General features: G+C 44.5%; 7 protein-coding genes across 19 annotated transcripts in view; 3 read left to right on the forward strand and 4 right to left on the reverse strand.

Moving 5' to 3' along the window:
* The window catches only part of Alh (coiled coil domain containing protein Alhambra), a 29,867-nt gene extending 21,270 nt beyond the window's left edge, over window positions 1-8,597 (forward strand). For 2 of the 9 annotated variants that reach the window (XM_070287573.1, XM_017175964.2), the window contains 8 exons: window positions 1,959-2,451; window positions 2,514-2,877; window positions 4,573-5,296; window positions 5,361-5,538; window positions 5,610-5,780; window positions 6,751-7,051; window positions 7,302-7,615; window positions 8,404-8,575. In XM_070287573.1, the coding sequence (XP_070143674.1) occupies window positions 1,959-2,451; window positions 2,514-2,877; window positions 4,573-5,296; window positions 5,361-5,538; window positions 5,610-5,780; window positions 6,751-7,051; window positions 7,302-7,615; window positions 8,404-8,426 (2,568 nt within the window). In that variant the 3' untranslated portion in view covers window positions 8,427-8,575. Of the gene's footprint in view, window positions 1-1,958; window positions 2,452-2,513; window positions 2,878-3,549; window positions 5,297-5,360; window positions 5,539-5,609; window positions 6,711-6,750; window positions 7,052-7,301; window positions 7,882-8,403 lie in introns of those variants that run through there. The other 7 variants (XM_070287572.1, XM_070287574.1, XM_070287575.1 and 4 more) reach the window with 7 other exon arrangements.
* Window positions 8,598-9,471: 874 nt separating this feature from the next.
* Window positions 9,472-10,225, reverse strand: e(y)2b (enhancer of yellow 2b). Of its 2 annotated transcripts, none has more exons than XM_017175971.3 (3): window positions 10,006-10,225; window positions 9,796-9,938; window positions 9,472-9,746 (listed from the first exon to the last, which is right to left on the reverse strand). In XM_017175971.3, exons 1-3 carry the CDS (start codon window positions 10,083-10,085, stop codon window positions 9,691-9,693), a joined length of 279 nt encoding a protein of 92 aa, XP_017031460.1. In that variant the 5' UTR covers window positions 10,086-10,225; the 3' UTR covers window positions 9,472-9,690. The 2 variants fall into 2 exon arrangements, with proteins under 2 accessions (XP_017031460.1, XP_017031459.1); XM_017175970.3 differs by having other exon boundaries at window positions 9,800-9,938; window positions 10,006-10,216.
* Window positions 10,226-13,293: 3,068 nt separating this feature from the next.
* On the reverse strand, window positions 13,294-15,555 carry alphaTub84B (alpha-Tubulin at 84B). Its single transcript, XM_017176156.3, has 2 exons — window positions 15,395-15,555; window positions 13,294-14,904 (listed from the first exon to the last, which is right to left on the reverse strand). The coding sequence occupies exons 1-2, from the start codon at window positions 15,395-15,397 to the stop codon at window positions 13,555-13,557; spliced, it is 1,353 nt and encodes a 450-aa protein (XP_017031645.1). The 5' UTR covers window positions 15,398-15,555; the 3' UTR covers window positions 13,294-13,554.
* A 1,239-nt stretch (window positions 15,556-16,794) lies between these two features.
* On the forward strand, window positions 16,795-19,616 carry Tailor (tailor). 2 transcript variants are annotated; one of them, XM_070286909.1, is made up of 9 exons: window positions 16,795-16,970; window positions 17,348-17,476; window positions 17,537-17,981; window positions 18,049-18,273; window positions 18,336-18,442; window positions 18,502-18,637; window positions 18,699-18,869; window positions 18,930-19,131; window positions 19,197-19,616. In XM_070286909.1, exons 1-9 carry the CDS (start codon window positions 16,878-16,880, stop codon window positions 19,396-19,398), a joined length of 1,710 nt encoding a protein of 569 aa, XP_070143010.1. In that variant the 5' UTR covers window positions 16,795-16,877; the 3' UTR covers window positions 19,399-19,616. The 2 variants fall into 2 exon arrangements, with proteins under 2 accessions (XP_070143010.1, XP_017031799.1); XM_017176310.3 differs by having other exon boundaries at window positions 16,796-16,976.
* Window positions 19,589-20,756, reverse strand: Dpck (Dephospho-CoA kinase). The gene is made up of 3 exons (XM_017176311.3): window positions 20,568-20,756; window positions 20,183-20,474; window positions 19,589-20,126 (listed from the first exon to the last, which is right to left on the reverse strand). The coding sequence occupies exons 1-3, from the start codon at window positions 20,677-20,679 to the stop codon at window positions 19,820-19,822; spliced, it is 711 nt and encodes a 236-aa protein (XP_017031800.1). The 5' UTR covers window positions 20,680-20,756; the 3' UTR covers window positions 19,589-19,819.
* A 231-nt stretch (window positions 20,757-20,987) lies between these two features.
* On the forward strand, window positions 20,988-23,626 carry Ref1 (RNA and export factor binding protein 1). The gene is made up of 4 exons (XM_017176230.3): window positions 20,988-21,434; window positions 21,969-22,173; window positions 22,312-22,509; window positions 23,083-23,626. The coding sequence occupies exons 1-4, from the start codon at window positions 21,171-21,173 to the stop codon at window positions 23,241-23,243; spliced, it is 828 nt and encodes a 275-aa protein (XP_017031719.1). The 5' UTR covers window positions 20,988-21,170; the 3' UTR covers window positions 23,244-23,626.
* Window positions 23,627-23,742: 116 nt separating this feature from the next.
* Window positions 23,743-26,816, reverse strand: LOC108081175 (uncharacterized). 3 transcript variants are annotated; one of them, XM_017176232.3, is made up of 3 exons: window positions 26,666-26,761; window positions 26,513-26,604; window positions 23,743-24,617 (listed from the first exon to the last, which is right to left on the reverse strand). In XM_017176232.3, the coding sequence occupies exon 3, from the start codon at window positions 24,584-24,586 to the stop codon at window positions 24,224-24,226; it is 363 nt and encodes a 120-aa protein (XP_017031721.1). In that variant the 5' UTR covers window positions 24,587-24,617; window positions 26,513-26,604; window positions 26,666-26,761; the 3' UTR covers window positions 23,743-24,223. The 3 variants fall into 3 exon arrangements, with proteins under 3 accessions (XP_017031721.1, XP_017031720.1, XP_070143012.1); XM_017176231.3 differs by lacking the exon at window positions 26,513-26,604 and having other exon boundaries at window positions 26,666-26,816; XM_070286911.1 differs by lacking the exons at window positions 26,513-26,604; window positions 26,666-26,761 and adding an exon at window positions 24,689-24,707.
* Between the last annotated feature and the right edge of the window lie 638 nt (window positions 26,817-27,454).

Raw genomic sequence — 27,454 nt, forward strand, 5'->3', positions numbered from 1 at the left:
ACCTAAAGTAATGGTTTAAAATCTTTACGTATCTGGTAACTGTGTATCCGTGAGATACTAGCAGGTATTAAGCTTTGTATCCATCAGATGTTATACTTGAATGTATCTTGCTTATAAATCAAAAAGTATGCAATCAATCAAGCATATATCAATCTAATGAGGCATGAAGGTATCTCCCGGTTTTGGAAATACGACACCTTTACCTGAAATGTTTAATGCTACGGAGCAACAGGCTTCAATATCCCAATCAAACGGGATTTCCTATTGGAAAAATCACTGTCAGGTGGCAACGCCATTGATAGGTTTTTCTTTTAGTCTTTTTTCGGTCTACGTGACCGAACTACAATGTGTGTTTTTGTGTGTGTGAGTGGTTTGTTGCACCCCCAACCCCGAAATTAAACAACAAAAACTCGGATTCAGGAGGGGAAACGCAAAGAGAGAGGCAACAAGACGGAGAGAGAGTGAGAGAGCGGGTGGTTGAGTTCAGAAAAGCTCTTGTTGTTGTTGTGGTGCTGCGGCTCTCTCCCAATCTGTGGGCTTGCTCTCTTTATTGTTTTTTTTTTTTTTTTGTGCATTCGGTGCATGTAACTTTTGTTGCCCCACACAATTTTGTATGTGTATATAAATTTGTATGTTTATAAATATGTGTATATGTATAAAATGGGCTGCATATGGCAGCATACATATGCCAAGACGAAACCACAAAGTACAAAAAAAAAGGAAAAAAACAACGTGAAAAACTCGCCCAGCATTGCAGCAACATTTGTTGCAGCTGCATTCTTGTTAAGCTCTGACTCATGTGCGTTTTCCGTTCGCTTTTATTTTTTTCCTGTGTTGATGTGCAGCAACATCGGCGATAAGAGCTTTTTGAGTTGCATTAATGTGCAGCCTTTTTTTTTTTATCTAAATGGAACACATGCATCGAAAATCCCTCCTCCCTTGCACTCTCTCTCTCATGGTTTTTTCCAACCACCAACAACACAGCGAAAAATGGTTAACCGAGCGCTGCTCTCTGTTATTGGTTTGTGTATTTCCTTTTTTTTTTTTTTTGTGTTTATTATTCTTTTGCCTTTTGATGGTGTTGTAAACATGTGTTTACATGTCTCACCATCCAACCGGATGTTGCTAATGACCGCAAAGCTAAAAAGCAAATCAGAAGAGAAGCAAACACAACACTATGCGATTCATTTTAGACCCAAGAGGAGTATCTTCTCCAGTTATAAGCATTTCAAATACATAAATGCTCAGCTGTTTCTAGACAACTCAAGTCTGTCATCAGCACTCGTTTTCTAATCGATCTTAACCTTTATATTCAGGAACATCTGATCACTTGTTATGCGATATTGTTCAGATTCAAATGTACTATTTTGATTGATTAACAGTTGTCATAAGTATCAAAACTGTTATGGTAATTTTCAATGATATTTCCTATAAAAGCAATAGTTTGCCCAGGAACTGGGCATCTTGAAATAAATCCTTGTACTATTCTATCTTTTTAGTTTTTATATAAAATTAATCTATAAACATTTTAATCTATTACTGATAATGAGAGATAGAAATTCCTCAAACCACAATTAATTCTTGTCACAAAATTGAATCTGAATCTCAAGGTTACCAAAGACCATAAAGATATAATTCAATATTATTTCAAAATAGTTATTTTAAAATCTGACCCTTATTTATATTAATATTCATTTTAATTCCATTCCAAAAACGTTGACAGTAGTGGTACTTACATATAAGCCTTCTAACTACTTTATAAAGTCGTATCCCCTTTGATTGCATCATTCGTAATATAAACTTGAGCTAGCCACTTGATAATTGTGGGCTTTACAGTGCTTATCAGCGTGGAGTATTTGGGGTTTTATCAGCTGGGCTAGTATAGTAACTTGGGTGAATCACATCCGTGTACCCTCATACTAATTTACCACTTCCTCCTCTGTTCCTTTCGCCCGCAGCAACGCACCGAGCTCAGCCCGCCGACCCACCAAACATCCGCCACTGCAGAGGTAAATGCACCGCTGGCCAGCTCAACAAGTGCGTCCATTGCGGTAACGGCGAGTGCAACAGCGGCGACCGCAGCCACAGCCTCCCCAGTGTCGGCCAGCACTACCTCAGGCGGCAGTAGTAATGCTGCAGCTCCCGCGGGCAGCGGAAGTAGCTCCGGCGGAATGGCAGCGGGTGGTGGAGCAGCCCCCGCTGTCGGAACCGGCAGCTATTCAAAGACAGAGACGAGCAAGTCGAGTGGCGCCTCAAGCGGAGGAGTTGGCGGTGGCAACAACAAGCACAACAGCAGCAACACCAAGGAGAGCGCAAGCAGCCAGCAGCCATCGAGCGGGAGCAGTGGCAACGCACCCAGTCTGTACGTCTCAGTGCCACTGTCCACGGCCAATGTACCTGGAATCAATCTGCCCACCAATAGCAGCAGCAGTAGCAGTAATCCCAGCAGCGGTAAGTTCTTAGGGAAGTTTCAGAGAAATCTCTTTATAATTTTAAACGTTTCTCTTTTTCAGAATCCCATTCTGGATCGCGGGGGAGCGGGACACCATCGCAGCAGCAGCAGGGCACCCACACATCAATGGGTGCTTCTGGAGCTGGAACCGGAGCGTTTCATGCCGGCGCCACAAGCGGTGGTCCGAACAGTGGCTCTTCGTCGGTCATCCAGCACCAAAGTGGCAAGTCTTCGCCGGCGTTGGTCGGAAATCTAGTCAGTGGCAATAGCGGCGGCAGCATCATCTCTGCCAGTGGTACTCCAACCGGTGGTAACCTTACCGCCACCACCACAGAGACCGGTAATCTGAAGATCAGCTACGAGAAGCAGACGACGCGGGTGCAGCAGCTACAGGAACAGGAGGCGCCACCAGCACGTCGCAGCAGGTATGTTTGGCAATAAGATGATATCTTCCAGTTCGACGCCTGTGCTTTGCTCCTGCTTTGATTTTTTAAACATATATATATTTTTACTCCCTTTGTTTAATGTGTGTTGCTGTTCTGTTGCTGTGCGTGTTTAGTAGTTTTGTTATTTAGAAACCCTTTTTTTACATGAAAAGGTTGGCCTTATTTGTACCCTTTGTTATTCCAGAATTCAGATATATTTAATTGTTCTACGAAGATATTGGGGTAATATCACGGAATTGGGGCTTATATTTAATCTTTCTTTGATTATTTTTGTCAAATTTCTCTGAGGTCTTACAGAAAACTATACTTTAACTCAAATTAATTTTGTATTAAAGCTTAACATGAATTCTTTTTGACTTGAAAGAGTTAAACAGTTGATAGCATTGCCACACCTCGATTTATGTTTATTGACTCTTCACGGTCGCCAGATTCTCCACCTTATTTCCCTAGTTAATTTCATTACCTTTTATCCTTTAGTTATTACCAAGCCCAGTTGAGAATCATAAACAAATCAAATTGAGCTATCATTAAAAAAAAAAAACACTCTTCTCTTTGTCTCTCTCTCTCCCGTTTGCTTAATGTCTTCCCACCACACCACACTATTTATGCTCACCTCCCACACTCACACGCCCATTCACCACACTTACTTAGATCGCGCTCCGGCGAGAGTGGCGGTAGTCACCACCATGCCCACCACCATCAACACCACCACGCCACCCACCACAATAGCCACACTAGCCATCATCACCAGCAAACGTCACAGCAGCAACAACAGTCGCACCAACAGCAGCAACAGGCGCTGCATTCCTCCTCCACTGCCGCCTCACCCTCGTCCTCCACTTCCACTTCCTCGTCCTCACTCTCGAGTGCCAGTGCCTCAACCACGTCCGTCAATCCCAAAGCCACCTCGCGATCAGGCAAGAAGCGTGGTGCTGCGGTTAGTAAGAGCGATGCATCTGCAACTGCATCACCATCAGCAGTGGCCGCTCCAACCACTGCCGAGAAGCATAGCCGGCACAGCTCACCGCACTACAATGCGACCACGGTGCCTACACCGCCACCACCAGCGACTGTGACTGTGGCACCTCCAGTGGTTTCCTCGCCAGTGGTGATGCTGCAATCTCTGTCCTCGTCGTCAATTGATTCCCCGCCAGCAACGGCGACAAGTCGCAGTACTCGAAACAATAACGGCAGCAACAATACGAATCATAACGGCGAACAGACCTCCACTTCCTGCTCGTCCACGTCTTCCACCTCTTCTTCGAGCGGTGGCGGCTCCAATGCAGTGGCCAATGTGGTGAATTTGGCAGACTCGCCGGTAAACATGTCGGCTTCGGGCAACTATCGGGGCAGCAGCACTGCCAATGGCAGCCCGGCCAACAAGCCCTTAAACAAGAAAATGTTGCGTGCCCAGCAGACGCAGCTGTATCAGCAGCAGCAGCAACAGCAACAGCAGTATACAAACCCTGCTAGAGCCAACTCTCCACCCCCTAGTCTCAGCCACGCCCCCACAGTCCCTTCCAACTCTACAAGTAGCTTTAAGCCCTCGCAACAGCAAGTGCAGCAGCAGACAGCGTCTACAGCACAGAGTCAACAGCACGAAGATCTAGAGATTTTGCAGTTCACTAATTCGAATACCACTCCTATTCCTTCCTCGACGAAACCAACCAATAGAACGCCCGATCTCAGCCAGACCAGCTCCTCGTCATCAGCAGTGCCAGCAACAACAGCTGCCTTGGTTTCGCTGAGCAACAGCCAGCTGTCCCTCAATTCTATGGCCGGCGGCGGTGGCGGTTTGAAATTCACTTACGAAAGTCAAGTCCACCTGGATGTGCCCATGTTGCCGGTGAGCGCCATTAAGGACTCACCGCCCAGCTCGCCCGGCTCGGAGACTGGGTCCGTTATGCACACGGCAACGGCAGCGGTCAGTTCCCTGACTGCGGCGGCTCCCACCTCGGCTTTGACGGCAGCAGCAGCCACCCAGCCAGGAAATGTGCGAAAACGTGGACGCAAGGCAAAGGACTCTACGATAGCTGCAGCGGCAGCGGCGGCAGCAGCAGCTAATGCTGCCACCAGCAGTGTTCAACAGGATCTCAAGGATGTGCGCATACTACAGAATGGTGCGGCGGCCAGTGGCTCAAGCAATCCAACCAGCAGCAGCACACCCACACCGCCAGCCACGCCCATAGCTACGTCAGCGGCTGCCGGTAGTGCGACAAGCAATTCTTCTATCATCACGCACACGGCCGCCCATATGCTGGGTAACCAGCTCAATCCCAACAGCAGTGTGGCTCAGAAGCTGTCCGAGCAGCTGCACATGGAAGTGCAGGATCACTCGATCTACACGCCCGACTCCATGAACTCGCAGTACGCCGGAGTGCCATTTCCTGGCAAGCAGGTAAGAGGAATCGAAAGATTGCACCTAATAAGTTTTAAAAATAATTTAACATATTCTCCTACAGCGCAATTCCGCCTCCAATAATGCCGCGACAACGCCAGCACCGAATCCGCTTCAGTCAATGTTCAGCGGTGGCGGTATCAATGGCAATATGCCCATACCGCAGAGTCTGGAGCAATTGCTGGAGCGCCAGTGGGAGCAGGGCTCGCAGTTTCTCATGGAGCAGGCGCAGCATTTTGACAGTGAGTATGAGTCGTATTTCGGGAGCAGATGTGTGTGTCCAGAAATTAACTCTGAAATTTTGAATCAACAGTTGCTTCTCTGCTGAATTGCCTGCACCAGCTGCAGAGCGAGAACCTGCGGCTGGAGGAGCATGTGACCAGCCTAATAGCTCGCCGCGATCACCTCCTGGCCGTGAATGCCCGCCTGCAGATCCCATTGAGTACGATCGGCGGCAGCAGCAATGCCAAGACCGAGGCGCACGGTAAGTAGAGAAGAGGCGGAATTCTCTATTGTTCTTGGTGTCGGCCAGCTCTTTTTGGCAACCGGAGAGAAGAGGACTCACCACACATGCCACTCTCACACACTGCCACTTGATCACAGACCAAAATTTGCATTTGATTCGTTATAATTTCCGTTTTTTTTTCTTTAATGTTTGGTATTCCGTGTACATATTATATACGATTGGAATTGTTGCCTCGATCCGCAATGCTGTTCAGTCTTAGGCCTAAGCCACATAGGTTAAGTTTTCCCCAAAATGGGTTAAAATACGGTCCTTGTATATAGGCAAACTTGTACATTATATATGCAAAGAAACGACTGTCTGATGGGCGATACAAATATTGCATTTATCGGCAAACCTTTTTCACACTACGGCTACGGCATGCTTTCTTCTTTGTCATTATCGACGATTCCCCACCCACACTTTTAAGTTAGTTATACACTTACAGCTTAATTACACTTACTTATATTATGTAACAACCGATAATGATTTTCTTGGCCAAGTTTATATTTAGTTAAGTTATTTTTCGCAATATGCTAAGGTTAAGGCTTTTTCCGATTTTATTTATTTGAGAAATGAATAAAAGGTTTAATTATAAAACAAACGAAAATTCTAAATTTCTTTTCCTAAGTTTCGATTATTTCTCACTTGGGTTCGAAGGTTATCCTAAGGTTTCTTAAGTTTATTGCGTTGTGTTGCTGTCTGTTGCATGCCGTGGAGAGAAAAGCACACCACAACACTCGCACCCACACTCACGCCACACACTCGCACCTTATAACCACTAACAACACACACGCACACACCTCTGCTGGCGATGGAACAACCTACAACAACCCACGGGCGTACTCACAATCTAACCAAAAAATATGCTTACCAGTCGCCATGTCCAGAACGAATTCAACAACAACAGCCACATCCACAACTTGTACAACTCTTGTCATTTCCACACTAGCCTCCAACACCAGCAGCAGCAGCAACTCCAACAACAGCAGCATCGGACTGGGCAGCAACATTACCGCTCTCAACGCGGCCACAACGATCGCAGCGGCAGTTTCGCTGGCCACCACTGCCATCAACACCACCATTCCCACCATGGTCAGCAGTCGACCCACAGTGGCGCCGGCTAGCTCCAGCGGTGTGCTGGAATCCAGCAATCCAGCCACATCCTCAAATGCCAGCAGCGGAACCACCTCAACTACACCAATGTCTATTGCCGGCATGACAATGACCAATGCAGCCAGCTTGGGGCTAAGGTGAGTGTTTCCACCTCAAGGAGGATTCTTTTTATAGTGTTTGTAGAAACAAGGTCATCATTAAATCAGTTCGAAAATAAAATGAATAAGATGCGTAACGCGCACACATGTGAATTTCCAAGTGCCAACAATCTTTGTGTTAGCATTTATCCACTAGAGTTGAGCTTGTGTAAACAACTATCTTATATACAATAATGAAGAATACTTGAGTTAGAAGTACTTATCTAATTAGCACACCTTTACTTTATAGACACGTTTCTGCGTACAACAATTCTGGTAACAGCAATAGCGGTGGCAGCAGCAGCATCAACGCCAACAGCAACACCCTGCATCATCAGCATCATTCGCAGCATTCGTCGCATTCGTCGTCTCATCCGTCGTCTCATCCTTCCCAGCAGCAGCAGCAGCATCAGCAGCACGCACAGCAGGTCCAACAGCAGCAGCACCTGCATCAATCGCATCACGCCACCAGCGCCGCTGTGGCGGCCGCCCATTTGCTGGGTGTGGGAATGAGCCTTGGGGCTGGCGCTGGAGGCGGTGCTGCCGTTGCTGGCATTGGACGAGGTGGGTCAGCAGCAGGGACTGCCGTGGCTGCAGCGACAACCACAACTACTTTTTCGACAACAGCGGGATCGGGCACGGGATCGGGCACGGGCACGGTCACGCACCACCACCCACACCCACACCACCCACCACACCAACATCCTAGCATTCAGATTCAAGTGGGTGGCGGCGGCGTTGGCGTTGGCGTTGGCATTGACGATTTAAGTAGCACCTCTTCTTCCTCCTATGCGGCGCACCACGCGGCGCTCTACAGCACGCATCACCAGGTAGTTGTGAGTGCGTGTGCGAGAGCGTGTTCCTCAGTTTGTGTGTGTGTGTGTGTGTGTGTGTGTGTGTGTATTGGGATTGTGATTGTTGGGAGCATGTCCCTGTCCCAAGACACGGCCGATTGAGAATCCATAATAATCGCCATAATGCCTGTTCTTTGTGCATTTATTCACCTTTTGATTTGCGCCATGCCTCATGTCTCATCATCTATGCACTCACTACTTACTCATTCAATCAATCAACCGTTCAATCAGACAATCCAGTGCCCGTAGAAATAATTCGAAATGAAAACACACGCAAAACACAAAGAATTCAAAGTCATACGCTTTGCGCCCATCTTGTTTCATTGTAAATATCCTATTCCTGGTGGAAATTGTTTGTTTCTTTGTTTGTGAGAAAGAGAAAAGATCCGGAAGCTATGTTATGTTATCCCATAAGCCATGTTGGCTCAAAACCTGATCCCTGTTCTTGTCCTTAAAGCGAAGACTCCACTCATTCATTCAAATTTGTGTCTATTGCAGTCCCAACTAAGGCGCGACGATAACCTCCAAGCCAAAACCAGCTGAAAGTCGTACCGTAAGCACGTGAATCAGCAGCCGCAGCAACAGCCGAGAATGAAGCAACAATCCCGGGCCAAGAGGGGAGGCTCTAACCACACCAACAACAATAGTAAACGCACCCAAGGTGAGCTGAAGAAGGCAGCAGAAATGGGCCTTCAACAGCAACTGATCGACAAAAATGACGACGATGTAAGTTTAAACATCTATTTCTTAATATTCCAAGAATTTAGTCCAATGAAATCTACTTCGTTTACAGCACAGCAGTAATAGCAGTAGCTCATCCTCCACCGTCTCATCCTCCTCACAGCAGCAGCAGTCGTCGGTGGATTACGAGGCGGAGGATGAAAACGAGGACAGGCAGCAACGAAGGCCCAAGCACTCGAACGAGAACGAAAGCTTGTTGCATGTGCAGAACTTTCTCAAGTGCTTTGGGCCCAATGCCTATGCAAAGACCAACGTTCCAGCAGCTGCCACGAAAGCCTTGGGAAAAGGAGAGTTGCGTGCATGGCGCCAGAATTATCGCAACACAATCAATTCGGTACCAGCAACAGCAACTGCAGTAGCAGATAACCCAACGGTCCAGACATCACAGACGCCAATAGTAGACATTACGGGAGCTACAGCCACAGCCATCAATACCACAGCCTTGTTTCAGGCCCAGTCCCAGTCAAGTTCAGGGCACAAGCCGCCCACCACCAAGTTTCAAATAAACACAAAGTTTCTGCGCAAACCACGCAACAAGCTAATGAAAATGCTGCCAACAGCAACGACGACAACATCACAGCAGGAACTGGAGCAGCCGCAGCAACTGCAGCTGCTCAACGATGATTCCAATGCCAAATTCAAAGACTTTTCAATCGATTCGCTTTTGAATAAGTAAACGTAAAGCAAGATTAACGAATTAATACTTAACAGTTAGCCTTATTATTATTTGTAGCATAATTAAACATAAACAAATAGTAACCAGAGAGCCCCAGAGCCCAATCCGCGTTCCTAGTTTTTCCCACAAATTTTGTTTAGCCAAACATGAACATAGCAACATAGGTTGTTTATTTATTATTACATGCATATTTTGTACTGCCAGTATGGCGTAATTCGTAACTAGCATAAGACTGTAAATATCTACTTAATTAACGATGAGATAAATAAATCCACAGACACATGAGTGCTAGAATTTAATCTCGATAGTCTTGATTGCCGGCCGGATGGATTTATTTCTTCTCCGCTGGCTGCGACGATCCCAAGGCGTTATGCACCCGTATCATCATCTCCTTGCAGATTACGTCGGGTACCAAGGCTCGTGCCTATCATAATGATGTAAGGGTAAGCGGAGCAACAAGGTAGTGGGCTTACCTACATGGGGAACAATCTTTTCAGCGAGTTGATCGGATGTTAAAGTGCCCACACCGTGTTCCTGAATGGTCTGACGGATCATTTGCTCAATATCCTTGCGCCATCCGCATTCCGTGAGGCGTTTCTTCATAATGTCCTTTAGGCTGTTTCCGGGATCCAGCAACCGGGTTTTATTAAAACAAAATTTTGAACCACAGACCCATCACTTACGCGGCGCTATCGCGGCTGTTTAACCTTGGGGTGTTCTCTACGAGATCGGCATCCGTTCCCATCTCCTTGGTGATTGGCATGATTTGAGTTCTTTTGCTTGATGAATTTCCTGAATTGTTCAATATTTTATTCTATACAAAATTTTAAGCGGGAGACGTTGGAAGTAACTTGGCAACCCCAAAAGGCGGAATTATGTCGATGAACTGAAATTACACGTTAACTAGGTTCATGTCACAACTGTGTAGAGCGTAGAAATGTAGAAATGTGACGAACTCGATGTTTTTCTATATTTAAAAAATATATAACGGATAATTTTTAAGCTATAGGAAAATTAAAAAAAAAATACAAGAAAGAAAGCTAACTTTGGCCAGCCAAAGTTTGTATACCCTTGCAGGTAACAATTAAAATATATCATAACTAAACAAAAAATGCATTAATTTCGATTCGGAAAGCAGTTTTGTGTTAGTTTTTATTTATTTAAAAAAACTGCATACCAAATTTAAAATTTTAAGAAATCAAAATTTTGGGCCATTTTTGCTAATTTTTATGATGTAACCCCTTATCAAATTTCGCAAAAATGGCCAAAAAATCGATTTCTTCCGGACATGTCTAGAAAGATTCGCATGTTAATGCTGATCAAGAATATATATGGTTTATGGGGTCGGAAATGATTCCTTGACTTAAAAAATATTATTTTGTGTTATAAAATCTGATTTTTTATATAAAAAAACTTCTTTGTTTTTTTTTTTTAAATTAAAAATATCATAACTCGGCCAAAACAGCATTAATTTTAAATCGGAAAACTGTTCTGTGCAAGATTTTCTACAGTTAATAAATCTGCATACTTCATTTAAAAATTTTGAAAATTAAATTTTTTATCAAAATCAAAAATTTTAATGATGTAACCCCTTATCAAATTTTGCAAAAATGGCCAAAAAATCTATTTCTTCCTGACATATCTAGAAAGATTCCCCTGTTGATGCTGATCAAGAATATATATACTTTATAGGGTCGGAAACGTCTCCTTCACTGCGTTGCAAACTTCTGACTGAAATTATAATACCCTGCAAAGGTATAATAACACACACAAAATTCAAACAAATTTGTGAAACTTTAAAATATCTTTTAAATATTGTATATATGGGCTATTCCACAGAAGTGTCCACCGCAGCCAAAAACTTAATAGTTCTTCAAAATTGTTTTTTGTTAAATAGTTACAGTTATAAAACTTCAGGCTTCTTTTGATTTTTTTTTTTATTTTTGAAATAACTAGCTAGAAAATCTCTAATCGAGCATCTTTATTGTGGAACCAATAGACTCATCACTGGTAGACTAAAATCAGGTTGGCAGCTCCAAAATGTTTGCTTTTATGTATGTTTGACCTTAATTTTCTTAAATCAGCCAAATCTTACTTATGATTCTCTTTTATTGACATTATTTGTCCTTCAGGCGAATAGGTTTCTTGAGCCTGACCTTGGGATAACATATTTCTTAATATTAAGTAAAGTAGCATGTAAAGGTTGAAGGTTATGTACATGCATACATATGTACATACACATCTTTTTCAGTAATGCATTTCGTATAAGAGATGTACATTTGTATAAGACTCCTTGTTTTTTAATTTTAAATTACTGTTCTAATATGGTCAAAATCCATAAGTATGCAATATGTACATATGTATGTATATACTAGTATATATGTAGGTATATAGCCCCAAGAGTTTGTTTATTTTTGCAAGAAAATAAGGTTACCAAATAACAATCATTATGTACATATCTACGTTGTATGTACATTTATGTACATACATACATACATACATATGTACATATTTCATTTATTGATCAAACAAAATCATACAAACTCAAATGCTTATGAATCAGGTCTTAAACGTGGGATTGGGGCAAAAGCCCACCCACACAAGCCGCCTCCATAGGCATTAACTTTAGACACCATAAGCCGGTTCCGAGCTGACGCTATCGTCATTAAAAAAATGCGTTGGCTCACACCGCCATGTACAAATATAGCCATGTCTCGGCATCGAAATCTGTTTGCAGCTGAGCTCTGATTTCATGGCACCAACTGTTTTCTTTAATTTGGGATAACTATCTAAATTGTGTCGCAAATTATGTATAATTGTTCTGCCAAATGTGTTTTTGTACAAATTTATCATTCCTTTAGTTTCTTGGACAAGAATAGTTGTTTTTTCTTTCATGAACAGTGAATGAAATCAGACATAACCTCAATTAAGGGCGCCGGTCTCGGCCGGTAAATGCATTGCGAGGCATTGTACATACGGATGTACATACTTAGAAACATATGTATGTATGTACAAATGTATATAGTGCATGTACTTTTGTGTGCACATGTACATATTTTTAGGCCACATGGCCCTCGCCCTCCCTTGATGCATTTCCTGCCTGCTTCGGTCGGGTATTTCTGGAAATTCAATAGCAGCTGCCTCTCCTCGGTCTGTTTCTCGAAAATACCGCATTGGCATGAAAAACCTGAGAAGGAGGCGGCTTATACAACAGACCGGCTTACCTAGGCTTCAATTCGTGTTTGGGCAAAACAACCCCTGTATAAGGTCGGAACAAAGTACAAACATACAAATCCGGTCAGTGCAATAGCACTCAAAACTCTCTTCTCTAAAAGGGTCGTTCCCGACCACACCCAACGTTTTAAGAATGTATTAGGAACAGTATTTTTCTTATCTATCATTCATTTTACTTTATATAAATAAAGTTATTTTGACAGACTAGCAAATAAAATATAACTGCGTGACATTTAAATATAAGCTACTATTTTGATGACCTCCATTATAGTTTGTACATCTACATACATACATATGTACATATATGTATGATGTATTTTGCCACACACATTCAAATGTGGCGTGAGTGTCACCAGTTAAGAAATGAAGTCATCGTTTTTGCTGTGAAGGCATTGTTATAGCAACGTTTTATGCTGCGACCTCAAAGCTGATGATGATGACTCATAGCTGTAAAGAATCAATAAAAGCACTGCGCTTTTCCAGAGCAAAGCCCCGTGGGAGGGGGCTGGAAACTGAAAATCCAAGTGCACTGACGGGTACAGTCTGTACTTGCCACATGCAAGCAAAGCCGCTGGCAGCAGTGGCACGAATCGGCGGAAAATAGAAAGCGCTAATTATAGACGAAACAACCAAAAGAGACTGCTCCGCTTTCCCGCAGCGAATAAAGCGGTTAATGAACTCAACGCTGGAATAGACAGATCGCTGAAAAAAGTAGAGAAAGAAAAACAAACTGGAAGTTTTGCTGTCAACAACTGCTTTTCTCGCTGATTTTATTCTTGTACACAACATATCGCGTTTAGCTTGGCTTTTCTGCTAGCGTGTCTTTGTGGATAAAATACTTTCTGGTTTTCTTCTCGAATCTTTCTCCTTTTCATTGTTGTTTTTATGGTTCGCTTCACAGTGTTGCAGTAACGTTGTCGCGTTCAGAAGCGTGGGCATTGATTTCGACGGTTGCCCGCCCACCAATGACGCTCCTGCGGCTTCCAGAGGCACTACGTTTAGTACTCCTCGGCACCCTCGCCCTCACCGTCGCCAGAGTCCATGCCGACCTCCTCGTAGTCCTTCTCCAGGGCAGCCAAATCCTCACGGGCCTCGGAGAACTCTCCCTCCTCCATACCCTCACCGACGTACCAGTGGACGAAGGCACGCTTGGCGTACATCAGATCGAACTTGTGATCCAGACGGGCCCAGGCCTCGGCGATGGCCGTGGTGTTGGACAACATGCACACGGCGCGCTGCACCTTGGCCAGATCGCCACCAGGCACCACGGTGGGTGGCTGGTAGTTGATGCCGACCTTGAAGCCAGTGGGGCACCAGTCCACAAACTGGATGGTGCGCTTGGTCTTGATGGTGGCAATGGCGGCGTTCACGTCCTTGGGCACCACATCACCGCGGTACAGCATGCAGCAGGCCATGTACTTGCCGTGACGGGGGTCGCACTTGACCATCTGGTTGGCTGGCTCGAAGCAGGCGTTGGTGATCTCAGCCACCGACAGCTGCTCGTGGTAGGCCTTCTCGGCGGAGATGACCGGGGCGTAGGTCACCAGAGGGAAGTGGATACGGGGATAGGGCACCAAGTTGGTCTGGAATTCAGTCAGATCAACGTTCAGGGCACCATCGAAACGCAGAGAGGCGGTGATCGAGGACACGATCTGGCCGATCAGACGGTTCAGGTTGGTGTATGTGGGGCGCTCAATGTCCAGATTGCGGCGGCAAATGTCATAGATAGCCTCGTTGTCGACCATGAAAGCGCAGTCAGAGTGCTCCAGGGTGGTGTGCGTGGTCAGGATCGAGTTGTAGGGCTCAACCACGGCAGTGGAGACCTGGGGTGCTGGGTAGATGGCGAACTCCAGCTTGGACTTCTTGCCGTAGTCCACGGAGAGACGCTCCATCAGCAGGGAGGTGAATCCGGAGCCGGTGCCTCCACCGAAAGAGTGGAAGATCAGGAAGCCCTGCAGACCGGTGCACTGATCAGCCAGCTTGCGGATCCTGTCCAGCACCAGGTCGACGATCTCCTTGCCAATGGTGTAGTGGCCACGGGCGTAGTTGTTGGCGGCATCCTCCTTGCCGGTGATCAGTTGCTCGGGGTGGAACAGCTGGCGGTAGGTACCAGTGCGGACCTCATCCACCACAGTGGGCTCCAGATCAACGAACACGGCACGGGGCACGTGCTTGCCGGCTCCGGTCTCACTGAAGAAGGTGTTGAACGAGTCATCGCCACCACCAACAGTCTTGTCGGAGGGCATCTGGCCATCGGGCTGGATGCCGTGCTCCAGGCAGTACAACTCCCAGCAGGCGTTACCGATCTGGACACCAGCCTGGCCAACGTGGATAGAGATACATTCACGCTGTTGGCGAAAGAGGAGAAAGGGAAGAGATGATTAATTCCACGCCCGAAAGAAAATCAATAGCCGCAGAGCCGCGCCCAACTTCAAGCGGGACTGTGTGCGCGCGAGCGAGATGGCAACATGGTATACTAGAATTTTTATGCTGTATCGCCATTTTTTCTGCCGTTCAAAGAAATGGAACAGGCAGAAACCGATTAACCGAAAAGTATGATAAATGCCGTGATATGCAGCAAACTTCGACTCTTTAAATTACCCCACAAAATGCACAAAAACCGTTCGACTAGATTTGCATAGCGATTTACAGCCCTAGCTTCTGAATTTCACAAATATTCCCCGGCGTTTTCTCTTGCCGAAAAGGTGACGTCACCAAGTTCAAAGAAAATTTTGCAGGCCGGCCGCCATGTTGCCCAAAGGCCGCGTTGTTCATTGTACAAATTTAGCCTCGCGTACTTTTCGGCCGAATAATTCAAGTTGTATTTTTGTTACTCACCATATTGAGTTTTTAGTTTTTGTTCACACGCGACAAGGAAAATTCACAAATGTGTGGAGCTACGATTAGGTCCGACTCGGAGAGCGTATACGTTCGAATTGCCGGCTATGAGGCTTGACAAACGTAATGTGGAAAGTTGGGCCGCGGCCTGCTTATATAGCCTCAGATCGGGTATATAGTCTTATGTACCGCCTGCTATGTATATCCGGTTTTGCGCAGAGTGACCAAAACCTCAACCTACCGGGCATTTGGTCACACTGACATGTATGACGTCATTTATTTCTGAGCAAAAAAGCTAACCCAAAATAAACGGCTAAAAAGCTATAGCTAGAAAGCCACGAAAAAAGCAGATTTAAAAGCAAATAATTTTGTTATATTTTTAATTTAATTTAATTTAAAGAAATCAACTTTAATTTTCTTTAATTTCTTGAATTTTGTTAAATTTTTTGTTTCAATTTATAATTTGTATTTATATAATTAATATTCAGCAAGAGTACGAGCAAATTGTACACAGAACAACAGTGTCAAATTTGTATGGGAATGTAATCTTGGTGTCGAATTTTCGTTTTGGGGTCGAATTCTCGTTTTGGGGTCGAATTCTCATGTAGAATGTAAAATTTTTGGTAAGTTGAGAGAGAAGAGCGTAAGGATAACATTGTCTCTTGAAGAGAGAGCAACAGAGTGTATTCCTTATGTACTGCTATCTGTATCTGTATTAGTTTTCGGCGCAGTATGACCGATATCTCAACCACCTTCCATTTGGTCACACTCTGATCTAAATATATGGTCTAAGTCCATGTATGACGTCCATTCTAGCTAAAAAGCTATAGCTAGAAAGCCAAGAAAAAGCAGATCTCAAAGTAAATAATTTTATAATATTTTTAATTTAATTTAATTTTTAAAAATCACAATTAATTTTCTTTAATTTCTTGAATTCTGTTAAATTTTTTAGTTTCTATTTATAATTTGTACATATATAATTAATATTCAGCAAGAGTACGAGCAAATTGTACACAGAACAACAGTGTCAAATTTGTATGGGAATGTAATCTTGGTGTCGAATTCTCGGTTTGGGGTCGAATTATCATGTAGAATGTTAAATTTTAGGAAAGTTGAGAGAGAAGAGCGTAAGGATAACATTGTCTTTTGAAGAGAGAGCAACAGAGTGTATTCCTTATGTACTGCTATGTAAAATATACAGCGAATAAAATGTTATGTTACGATTTCAGTTTTTAATTCAAAATCTAAAAATTGATTCTTGATCCCAATGAAAATGTGCCAATACAATAGTGGATTTGTTTTCCCATTTAAAAGTGGCGCAGTTTATCCAAGTGTGGCCAGCACGCGCCGGCAATCATTTTCCAGTGTTGCCAGCTTAAACGTTTCAGTGAAAACAACAAAGCAACCAAAATTACACGCGAATTTTAAGCTGCTAATTTCAACTCGTTAATATCGTTCAAGGATAAGCGCATTTTAAGCGACAATGCGAATCGAAGCGGAGGACTCCTTTTGGCTGGACAAGGCGGCTTGCAGCAACGCTGAAAGGCAGTTTTATGAGGAACGCAATAGGCGAAAAGTTAGTGTACGTAGAGCGGCCGTTAAAGGAAACTGAATTTCACCAGAACCGTTAAAATGGCGCCACATTCCCGGCATTAGCCAAGCCTGCACTTTATTTATATTTATGTTAAATCCGGGATCGTCGTCGCTACATATCTACAAACAGTGTGATGTGCATGTGTTGCTCACCCAATCCCACACACTACATACACACACCCCCACCCCCAAGCGTTGAAGGCAGCCGGCTAGCTCTGACGGAGGTGGCTACCCTACAAAAATCAGCTGAAAGCTCTGCTCGCTATGCGTCGCCACATTAATTCAAACATTTAGCCACCAAACCAAACAAAGGCCGAGCTCAGCCGTATTCAATTCAAATTCTTGCTTTCGCCCGCACAGCTTGCTGGCCCCGTCCCCGTTCCCGGTCCAGCTCCGGGTCCTACACTTCCAACCGTTCCCCCAAAGAAATCAAAAAAGCAGAAAAACAAGGCGATGGCCGAGAAGGAACCACCAAATAAACAACTTTACGTGAGTGTGGCTTGGACCTGTGCTCGCCCAAATTGGCATTAAACGAGGCGATATTTTCAGATGAACCCGCTCACCATGGAAGCGAACTTTTTCCTGGAAACGCTGACCGCTGTTAACCAGAAAACTACGCACCCGCAGTTGGATCCGCATCTTACCAAGCTCCTTGAACGGATTGTCGTGGGTATTGAGAAGTACTTGGACCGGAATCCCACCTATGTGTTGCCTCTCGATACGTCAGGAGCCACCGTCGGCGAGGGTGTGGCCTTTGTGCAGCCCAAGGAACTGCATACGATCAAGCGCACATTTAGCTGCAGTGCCTGCACTAATCGCATTGTTGGCACCACCATTGCCAAGGCGGTGGCGCATTTGTCGGAGAATCACCCCAATCCAAATCCTAACGGACAGCCGGTGCACCAACAGCAACAGCAGCAGCAGCAATCCAGGCAGGAAAAGAAGCGCGCTCAGGTGAAGGCGCGTCAGGAGATGGTGGTGCAGCTGCCAAAAAGTAAGGTCCCTTCCTTTTCCAGGCTTAAACCTCTTAGCACCTGTTTTAAATATCATTTATATTTCAGAGGCCAAGGCCATGATTGTGGGCGAAATCACAAATGTGTTTAAGGACAAATATCCCGTGGCGGACAAGCTGAAAGTGATACCCGAATACGATATAATCGAGCAGGACCTGAGCAAGCTTCTATCGCCGGCGTTTCCCAATCAGCAGTTGCGAGTCTACAAATTTGGATCCCGAATAACTGGCATAGGCACGCGATCTTCTGACTTGGACGTATTCGTAGACATTGGTGAGTTAAGGCGCATTCTACGTTTGTATAGTACCCAGCTGACGTGTGCTTTGTATCGACAGGCAACACCTTTCACACCTTTGAGCACCGAGCATCAAATGCGACAATTAGCAAGCTCCGGGCGATGCGAAAGTTCTTCTGCGGCAGTGATGACTGGCGCATCATTAATGTGAGAGGAATACGTCCAGAAAATGGGACATGGTTTGTAATCTTTGTTTTGTCGTTCAGGTCATTGAGCAGGCTCGTGTTCCCATCATAAAGACCTGCCACTTGCCAACGGGTATCGAGTGCGACATTTGCCTAAATAGTCTTGGTTTTTGCAACACGAATCTGCTGAAATATGTGTTCGAGTCACAGCCACTAGGTAAGCAGTGCAGCACTGGAGCAAATTCCACGTCATAATCTTCTTTGTTCTTTCGAGACAGCTCAATACATGTGCATCTATGTGAAGAACTGGCTAGAGCGTTGCAAGCTGACGGAGCAGATATCAACGTATAGCATTACTTTGATGGTCATTTTCTTTTTGCAACTCCAGCACCTGCTCCCGCCCATATCGGGTCTGCAGACGGAGCAGTCGATCTCTCAGCTTGTGGGGCGTTAGTATGTTATTTTCGGTTAATTTCGGGGGATTCACACAGTTTTATTTATTTTTAAAGCTTGGATCGTCAACTTTACGCAGAAATCGCCGAGTGAACTGGGAATACAGCAAATCGAAGTGACTGTGCCCATTGTCAAAGGCTTCCTGAAGGCATTCTTTTCATACTTTGCCACCTTTGACTACGAACACTTTTTGGTCTGCCCGTACCTTGGACGTGCTGACACCGAAATACAGAATTTCGAAAAGTCTCTGCCGAGTCGGTAAGGAACAACTAATTGTATTGGGTCTATATTTCTTGATTAAATCTTTATTGTATTAATTTTAGGTATTCTGCATATGTAGCTTCCAATCCCGACTGCTCGCTGCAACTGCGAAAGCCGATGGTGGTCCAGGATCCCATTCAGCTTAACCACAACGTGACAAAGGCGGTTACCAGATATGGCCTGCAAACTTTTGTGGATTACTGCCAGCAAACGGCGTCGTTGCTCGAGGAGCCGTCGGCCAATTGGCGCCAGCGTAATACATAATCCACAGTCCGGATCAAGGAGTCTCGTATCCGGTAGTGATCCCATCCCTCCACTCTGAAGACAGTTCAGTTCAGTCGCTGGTCTGTTAAGTTATGTATGACTTTGTGTGTGTGTGTGTGAGGGTTTTCCCCTCTGCTGTAAATTCAAGGCGATGTCCGCCCATTTGGTTAAATACAAAACGCACAAAGTATACAAGTGATTTTTGTGTATATATTTTACTAGCAAGCGTTAGTTATTCAGGGTAATCCCTACCAGACATATCGGCTATTTATTTAGCCGGATTATTAGGTAATTTTGCCGATATTTTCAGACATTTAGTTCTGTACAGGGAATACCCCAATTTTTATGGGGTTTGGTTTCAATTGCATTAAACACGTTAAATAGCGTCACAATGGCACAAACGCCTTTGATGGGCGGGACTCTACATCTGCCAGGATTCGGGCAGCCGATTGAACAGTTTCAGCATTAGGTATATGAAAAAGCACACGACCAGAAAGATGCCCAGAAAGCTGATTCGGTTGAGCCAGTGCTGCTTGGACTCGCACATCATGTTATAAATGTTCATTGCAGAGGCTTCAGTATCCTCCTTATCGCCGTTGTTGTCAATAACAAAGTGGGACTTTTCGCACTTCTTCTCCAGCGGCATTTGCGATTCAACGCGATGCCGTGCCTCTGTTTCCGACAGCTCGTTGCGGGCAATCAGTCGCTCCAGCTGCTTCTCCGAATCGCTGAAAATATGTACATAAACAGTTTGAGCAACAAAGAAAATAAATCGTATCCCTACCAGGACACACAGACAATCTTGTGTATAAAGTCCATTAGGATGCCGGTTTCGAAGAGAAGTGGCAGGTCGAGGACGATCCAAGCATGCCCCGTGACCAGCAGCTTGCACACCCGCCAGAAGATCTTCCGATGAATGGTAGGATGCGTGATCTTGTTCAGCTTCCCACGCAGCTCCCTATCCTCGAAGATCATCTTTCCCAAGGCGGCTCGGTTTATCTCCTTGCTGGGCAACAGCACTTCATCGCCGAAAATTTCCCGAATCTTTTGCCAACATGGTTGACCTGGTTCCACAACTACACATGAAAAATAAGTAACGACAATTAGCGGCGGAAAAGATCGTTAATTATGGAATGACTGCCAGCGGATGTGCTCTACTTTGAACTCACTCTCCCTGGCTATTTTATCAGCGTCTATCACAGGAATGCCCTGGTTTTCAAACACTTTGCTGACGGTGCTCTTGCCCGTAGCAATGCCCCCAGTGACGGCAACAATAAACATATTAAAAATTACAAATTGTTGTTACTAGGAATGTTTTAATTTGACAACTATTAAGATGTGTAGAGTGACCAAGTCGTTTACGTTCCTGCACAGAACAGTGTTTAAAAAGACCAGAAAAATTTATTTTTCGAGATGCAAAATTTTAAGGTTTATGTTAGTTAATTTTTCGCCTTTATTTATTTATTAACTTTATATTTTTAGCTAAATCTATTAAAATTTCCCCCGTAATCTGAACTTTTACATAAAAATACTAAAAACAGTGTTACCATAACTCGAATACCGAAGTCCAAAAACACTGTGCAACACTTTTTTTCGCATATACAATATGGCGGCCGAGTGATTTCTTTTTGCAGCATTTTGTGAAATTTCCACGCGCTCTTTCGACTAAAAACGATATTTCTGCGCGTCCTTTTAGTAGCCACTAAAGAGCCACCTATTCCACCGACTTTAAGAGATCTCCGTAGCAAGGAAAACACAGTAACAGCAGCACAATGGTGGACAAAATCGAAATGAGCCTCGACGACATCATCAAGTCCAGCCGCTCACAGAAAAAGCCGCAAGGAGGTGCTGCTCGCGGCGGTCCTGGTGGCGCCCGTCGTCCTGGCGGTCAGCGTGGCGGAGCTGGTGGCGGTCGTCGCGGCGGCGGTGCCAGCGGCTCGCCCAGGAAGCCAGCACCAGCAAGCGGAGCGGGGGGCGTGCTCAAGGGTCGTCGTGGAGCTCCTGCCGGCGTCATACAGAAGACCAAGTTCGCACGGGTAATTCAAAGCATTTCGACTCGGGTTGAGGAGTCACTGGGCATAATCGGAGCAGCCGGAGCATAATATCCATGCGTTCACCTGGACAAGGCCAAACTAAGCTCTACCCATGACCCACGCACACCACTACAAATACAAATACAAGTAATTGGGAAGGCTGAATGCAGAAATCAAAATGGCGCGGCTAACGGTGCCAAGGCCTTCCACGGACGGAACAGATCAGCATTACGATTTTCCACGACCCCGACCTCGCATCTTCAAGCGCCAGCGACGCCTAAAGTTCCCCTTAACCCCGTTCTTACAGAACACTAAACCAAACCAAGACCGTGCTTAAGCAATATGCTTTCGCTTTGAGTCCATTCTCTTTCCCAGTTTTTCGCGTGAATCTCTCCTGTCACTCTTGGCAGTCCTCTTGAGGCTAGGATACGATGCAACTGCTGCCACTGCTAATCCCACCAAACATTTGATACGCATCGCGTGATCGAACCAACAAACACAACATACCCTTCTACCTAATACTACCCCCACCTCTAGGGCGATGTAAACAGCGCATGGAAGCATGATATGTATGACGGACCCAAGCGGGGCTCCGCCGCTGCCGGAGGATCCGGACCCACCCGCCTCATCGTTGGAAACTTGGACTACGGCGTTTCCAACACTGACATCAAGGAGCTATTCAACGACTTTGGGCCAATGAAGAAGGCGGCAGTGCACTATGATCGTTCTGGTCGCTCATTGGGTGAGTTTTAAGCAATAGAGAAACTACAAGAATAAAATAACGAACTCGGTATATTTTTTTTTAACAAAAATTAGCTTAGTGTAAAGATGGTTCTTATTTCACTATTTAACCCTTATTTTTACCTCGTTACTTTTACAGGCACAGCTGATGTAATCTTTGAGCGTCGCGCCGACGCTTTGAAGGCCATCAAACAGTACCATGGCGTCCCTCTGGACGGGCGTCCCATGACCATTCAGCTAGCTGTCTCCGATGTGGCCGCCTTGACACGCCCCGTGCCCTCGACCGATGTGAAGCGACGCGTCGGCGGTGCAGCGGCTCCTCCATTCAAGCGTGGTGGTGCGTATCCACAAACCTTTAAATCGGGGACCGTGAATAATGGATTTTTTTTTATTTATTTATTTTTTTTTTTTAACTCGAAAAATCATCCATTAACAAAACAACATGAAGATCATTTTTGGATTTATGCGCTTCCACAAAGATTTTTAAATGCATATTTAAACTTTTATGTAACAAATTAGTTAACACATAATGCCTTAAAACTTTACATTTTTGATAACAATATTAGTATACAAACGTTTGCTTAGAATAATATAATTTTTATAAGGAGATTAGCACTGAAACAGTAGCTTTTTAAAATAATTTCCGAGAATCTCCCTTAAACGACAATTATGCCTCAGGCGCAGATAATGAATTAACCATTAGTTATGATAAATAAAATTTGTTAATTATTTGTAATTCATTTAGACATAATAGTTCAAAAGTTTTTGATGAATGTTGCAAAGCAGTTTACAAATTATATTTTTACAATGGAGAGTCAAAAGAATGTTAGCAATTACACGGTCCTTGATAGTAGCAATCCCATCCAATCCTTCAATCCTTACATTTCCCTCTGCAAACTGTGTTTTATAGGTGGACAAGCTGGAGGATCACCGCGTCGCGGAGGATTTAAGCGTCCGGCCGGGGGCAAGCCCGCCGCCGGCGGAGGCCAGCGAAGGGAGCGCAAGGCCCCACCCACTGCCGAGGAGCTGGACGCCGAACTGGACTCTTACATCAACGACATGAAGATTTAAATTAGCCAATAGTCTGAATTAGTCTATCAAGAAAAACATTAACACACAATCCCTAGTCTTAAGCCAGCCACACACACATGGACAGTCTCAGAATTTTACAAGAAACACACATCCGGATCGACGATGACGCCGCGCACAAGCAAGTGGGATCGTTCCCAATCCGATGGCGCATGTATCCATTTAATTGTTAGTTATATATACATATATATGGCGACTAGTTGGATAGGTCGACCAACTTGAATACATTTGATGCTGTATTTAATATAAATACATACGCTTTAACAACAACGGGTTCGAACCGACTACGACTTAATGGACACGCCTGTAATTCTAAACTGAAGTGTAATAAAAATACTAGAATTAATTTCGTGACCAAACCAAAACTTGTCTTCTCTGACCCCCACCCATCATCTCACTAGGTTAGTAGTTTATTGTTTAGCTACCGGGCGGACTCCAGAGCCTCCCACCTTAAAACTGCATCAATAAAAGAGAGCGATACTTAATTATTAAATCTTTTATTTTTGAATAATACATAGATGGTTGTTATAAAAGAGGAGGTCATGTTGGACAAAGTTTACAGACTATTTAGAAGTTTCAATTGGACACACTTTAAGTACAAATGCTAAATTGGACTGCGGTAGTAGTCGGTGGTGGGTGGTAGAAGTTTAGCAAATAGTCAATCCAGAATCTTCATGGGGCGGAATCACAAGTTAATGTTAAATTTTTCAACAATTGCGTTAGACGTGTTAAACATTCTACGTTTAGGGACAAAAGAGATGAGGAAGAACAGGGAAAACCAAATGGAGTTTCCTTTCTCGAGAAGATCTGCGTATGAATATAGATAATGCGACTCTAAATATATGTATGTGTATATGTTATGTTATAAGCGAGTTATATTTATAGGTTTATGTTGGGCTGAGGATGTGTTGGTGAGTCATTAAATGCTTGGCAGCTGCCACTGCTCCTCTTCCTCCGACAGTCTACCAGAATCCGCCCGAGGAATATCCACCAGGTGGGACACGGCCGCGTGCCTCTCCGTTCGTGGCAGCCGCCGGCTTGCTTGCCGCCTCTGACTTGGCCTGACTGGGCGCAGCCGACTTGGCTTCCTCCTTCTGTGTGGTCACCTCTTCGCGCAGCTTCTCCACCACCTTGTTGGGGTCAGTGGAGCCCATGCAGGCGTTGAGATTCGAGGAATTTTGTTGATTGTATTTGGCGCGCGGCGCATTAACGGCCACCTCGGGCTCCGAGAAGATGTTGGTGTGACCGCCACCCGGGGGCTTCAGGACGCGGCTAGAGGGACGTGCGCTGCTGGTCAGTCCAATTTTCAGCTCGGTGGAAGTCATTTTGTCGTTGCTGGTGTGCTGGCGGTTGTAGCTGCAATGCATAACAATTGAAAAGCGAATCAGATGCGGTTGGAAATACGAGAGAGTAGTAGCCTGGCATACAAATGATTCTGGCCGGGGGGGAAATCTAGTTACGCCACTTGCGGATATGGCCGACACAATGACGCCCGACGTCGGCGTCGCCCCACTGAGGGAACTCTGTGACTGTGTGCGGAATGGAGTGAAAACGAGACCCATTCGTTCTGCCCCTAAAACTCCCGCTCCCTCGTGTTTGTCTCCCTTGGCTTTTGTTGCTTTATCTCACATAGATATTCATCGGCTGCTCCTCTTTATGTTTTCGCTGGTGGAGCGTTCTCTCTCTACACTTTGCCGTTAACTGTAATTGCGCGCTTTGTTGCCGCCGCACTTTCTTTGTTGTTCTTTTTGTTGTTAACTTCTTCGTTTTGGTGTCAAGAATTGGCACAGTGGGGTTAGAATCATACGATTTTTACTGCAAATATGAGGGGTACAGTGACTAAAAAGTCGGAACAAGCCAGATGAGGTCATCGCAGATTTCAGTGCATTTTTAGTTTTATTTACTACTTGTTTAGTCGCAGTAATTACAATGTTTTTATAAGCGTTTGCCATATTTTATGGTCAAAACACTTAAAAATATTGTATTACTTGTCAATAAGATAGAAAAGAACATCTAAAAATATATTTAAAATATAATTCTTTGCTTATTTGCGTTTCTCTCAGCCCAATAAACCCTGTTGTTGTAGTTGTTGCTTTTTCCGTTTAAGCTTTACTCGGGGAAAATGGAAAAGAGGTCGCTATGAGACGATGACATCTCTCCACAAGTGCCGCAAAAACGCTTGCAATGATGCGTCATCCGCTGGGGGAGGCGCATACCACCCATTCCCAGTCCCTCCACTCCTATTCCCAGTGGGGTGTATCACATTTGGGGTAGCTGTCAGAGGCAACACCCACACACTCGCACAAGCCCCACACATACGCACAATTATGCTGTGTTTGGACATGGGAAAACAAAGCAAAGTGAATGACCTCGCCGAGTCAAAGATCTCTAGATTAGACGGCTCGATTGCGACTCCCATAGTTAAGCGCTTTTTCCACCTGGGCAAAAAAATACTGGAGCGGCAAATAAAAGCCAATAACAGAGAGACTGATTGACGAGTTCCCTTCTCCATACCCTTACAGGGGTTATGTACATTTTCCCATTATATTTTGCTGCTACATTGACTTTTTCTGAACTTTATGCTGGGCTAGCTCAATTTGAAGGGTATTCTGAAGTCGACTTGGCAAGGTTTAGGGCATTTTCCTCATTACTGCCGTACAAGTTGTTGTTGTTTCCCTTAAGCGATTGCCGGCTCCAACACACACAGGTCATGTACTCCGTCCATGTAAATCACATTGACGGTGACTCTGTGATGGTATTTTCGTAGAAATTATGAGTAATGAGCAATCTGGATATAACTTGAAATTGTAGGCCCCTCTCGCCATTTCGCTCGCTCTGCTATTGCCTATCTGCCGATTGCCAGACTTGTTGACCAAATAAATATGGACAAAACACATTAGGACGGACCGAAAGCCAGTTTCGGCGGAGACCTACTTAAAATGTATCTCCGACTTGGCGATGCACACGGAAACTGGCCGAGCAAAACAGCAACAACTTCTATGCTAAGTCCGCTGGCTAAAATTCGGTTTAAACTGCTTCCAGCTAGTTTTTAGGTGCATGCAAGCGACGGACCAAAGCGGAACACGAAAAGCACTATCAACATGGCTGCCCAAAGGCAGAGCGAAAGAGACAAGAGAGGTGGAACACAAAACCGGGAATAAAGAGGATGTTATTTATAATGCATATGGCAGCTGTGCTAAAATAAAATTTAAAGCAGCTGCAACACACACACACACGTCTCATATACGTACACAGACAGCGCTTGCGCCCGGAGGCTGAAATTCCACGACACTAGCGAAATGTGTTGGTCTGCCGAAATTATTGATTTTTGTCTCGGGTCCTCCTGGAGGAGCAGGCCACCGGAAGTTGGTTTAGTTAATTAGCACTTTTAGATCCATGCTTACCTGGGCAAAGCCTCGAAAACGGTACGCAGTCGTAGCTTAACGTAGAAATTCACAAAAATTCGCTGCGGAAAACGACGCACCTCGCCAAATGAACGGTTGAATTTAAATCCGTAAGGTGGAGAAACCAGTGTTGCAGATGAAAACGGTTGAATTTAGGGTTGTCTATATATCAAAATATCACTAAATCGCGATATTTTAATTGGTATTTTTTTATATTTCCTCCTTGGTCACTCTGAATTTCAAACTGTAAGTTGTAACATAGAAATTCTCTCGATCACAGAATTTTGCTCGTTAACAGAATTTTCTGTTAAAACGAGAGCTAACAGAAATTTGTCTGTGGATTTCCCCAGAATGAGAGTAAAAGCTCGTTAACAGGATTTTACCTATGGAATTCCCTTGACGACTGGACTGAATTACTGAAAATAACGGCAAAGTATCGCGATAGTTAGTCGATATTTTTAGCAGTTTGTATGGAAAAGCTGTTTTCAGTTGAAAAAACCGGTTAACTACCCGGCCATTTTTAAACTTATGCTATAAAAAGTATTCAAAAATATATATAAAAAAAAACCTCTTAAAAATATATCTTCTTTAAAATTAATTTCTTTATAAATTAAAATTATATAAACTTTTTTTTACTTCTAAGCCTCTTATTTAAAATCAGTATTTGTGTAGCCTGCAAAGCCTTCAAATGTCAATAAGGGAATTTCTTTATATAAGTTGATAAACTCTTTAACATTACTTATTATATAAACCGAAAATTGTATACCCTTAAGGTTTGCAACGGGTCGC

Source organism: Drosophila kikkawai, chromosome 3R, assembly GCF_030179895.1.
Source record: "Drosophila kikkawai strain 14028-0561.14 chromosome 3R, DkikHiC1v2, whole genome shotgun sequence".
Lineage (NCBI taxonomy): Eukaryota > Metazoa > Arthropoda > Insecta > Diptera > Drosophilidae > Drosophila > Drosophila kikkawai.

What these genes read in the sequence shown, in the direction of transcription:
- Ref1 (XM_017176230.3), top strand. Translation starts at nt 21,171, where the DNA reads ATGGTGGACAAAATCGAAATGAGCCTCGACGACATCATCAAGTCCAGC. An exon ending in AGAAGACCAAGTTCGCACGG is followed by an intron (nt 21,435 to 21,968) that starts GTAATTCAAAGC and finishes CCCCACCTCTAG; the next exon opens with GGCGATGTAAACAGCGCATG. An exon ending in TCGTTCTGGTCGCTCATTGG is followed by an intron (nt 22,174 to 22,311) that starts GTGAGTTTTAAG and finishes TTACTTTTACAG; the next exon opens with GCACAGCTGATGTAATCTTT.
- Dpck (XM_017176311.3), bottom strand. Translation starts at nt 20,679, where the DNA reads ATGTTTATTGTTGCCGTCACTGGGGGCATTGCTACGGGCAAGAGCACC. An exon ending in TGATAAAATAGCCAGGGAGA is followed by an intron (nt 20,475 to 20,567) that starts GTGAGTTCAAAG and finishes TTTCATGTGTAG; the next exon opens with TTGTGGAACCAGGTCAACCA. An exon ending in AAGATTGTCTGTGTGTCCTG is followed by an intron (nt 20,127 to 20,182) that starts GTAGGGATACGA and finishes ACATATTTTCAG; the next exon opens with CGATTCGGAGAAGCAGCTGG.
- LOC108081175 (XM_017176231.3), bottom strand. Translation starts at nt 24,586, where the DNA reads ATGACTTCCACCGAGCTGAAAATTGGACTGACCAGCAGCGCACGTCCC.
- Tailor (XM_017176310.3), top strand. Translation starts at nt 16,878, where the DNA reads ATGCGAATCGAAGCGGAGGACTCCTTTTGGCTGGACAAGGCGGCTTGC. An exon ending in GATCTCTCAGCTTGTGGGGC is followed by an intron (nt 18,870 to 18,929) that starts GTTAGTATGTTA and finishes TTATTTTTAAAG; the next exon opens with CTTGGATCGTCAACTTTACG. An exon ending in GAAAAGTCTCTGCCGAGTCG is followed by an intron (nt 19,132 to 19,196) that starts GTAAGGAACAAC and finishes TATTAATTTTAG; the next exon opens with GTATTCTGCATATGTAGCTT.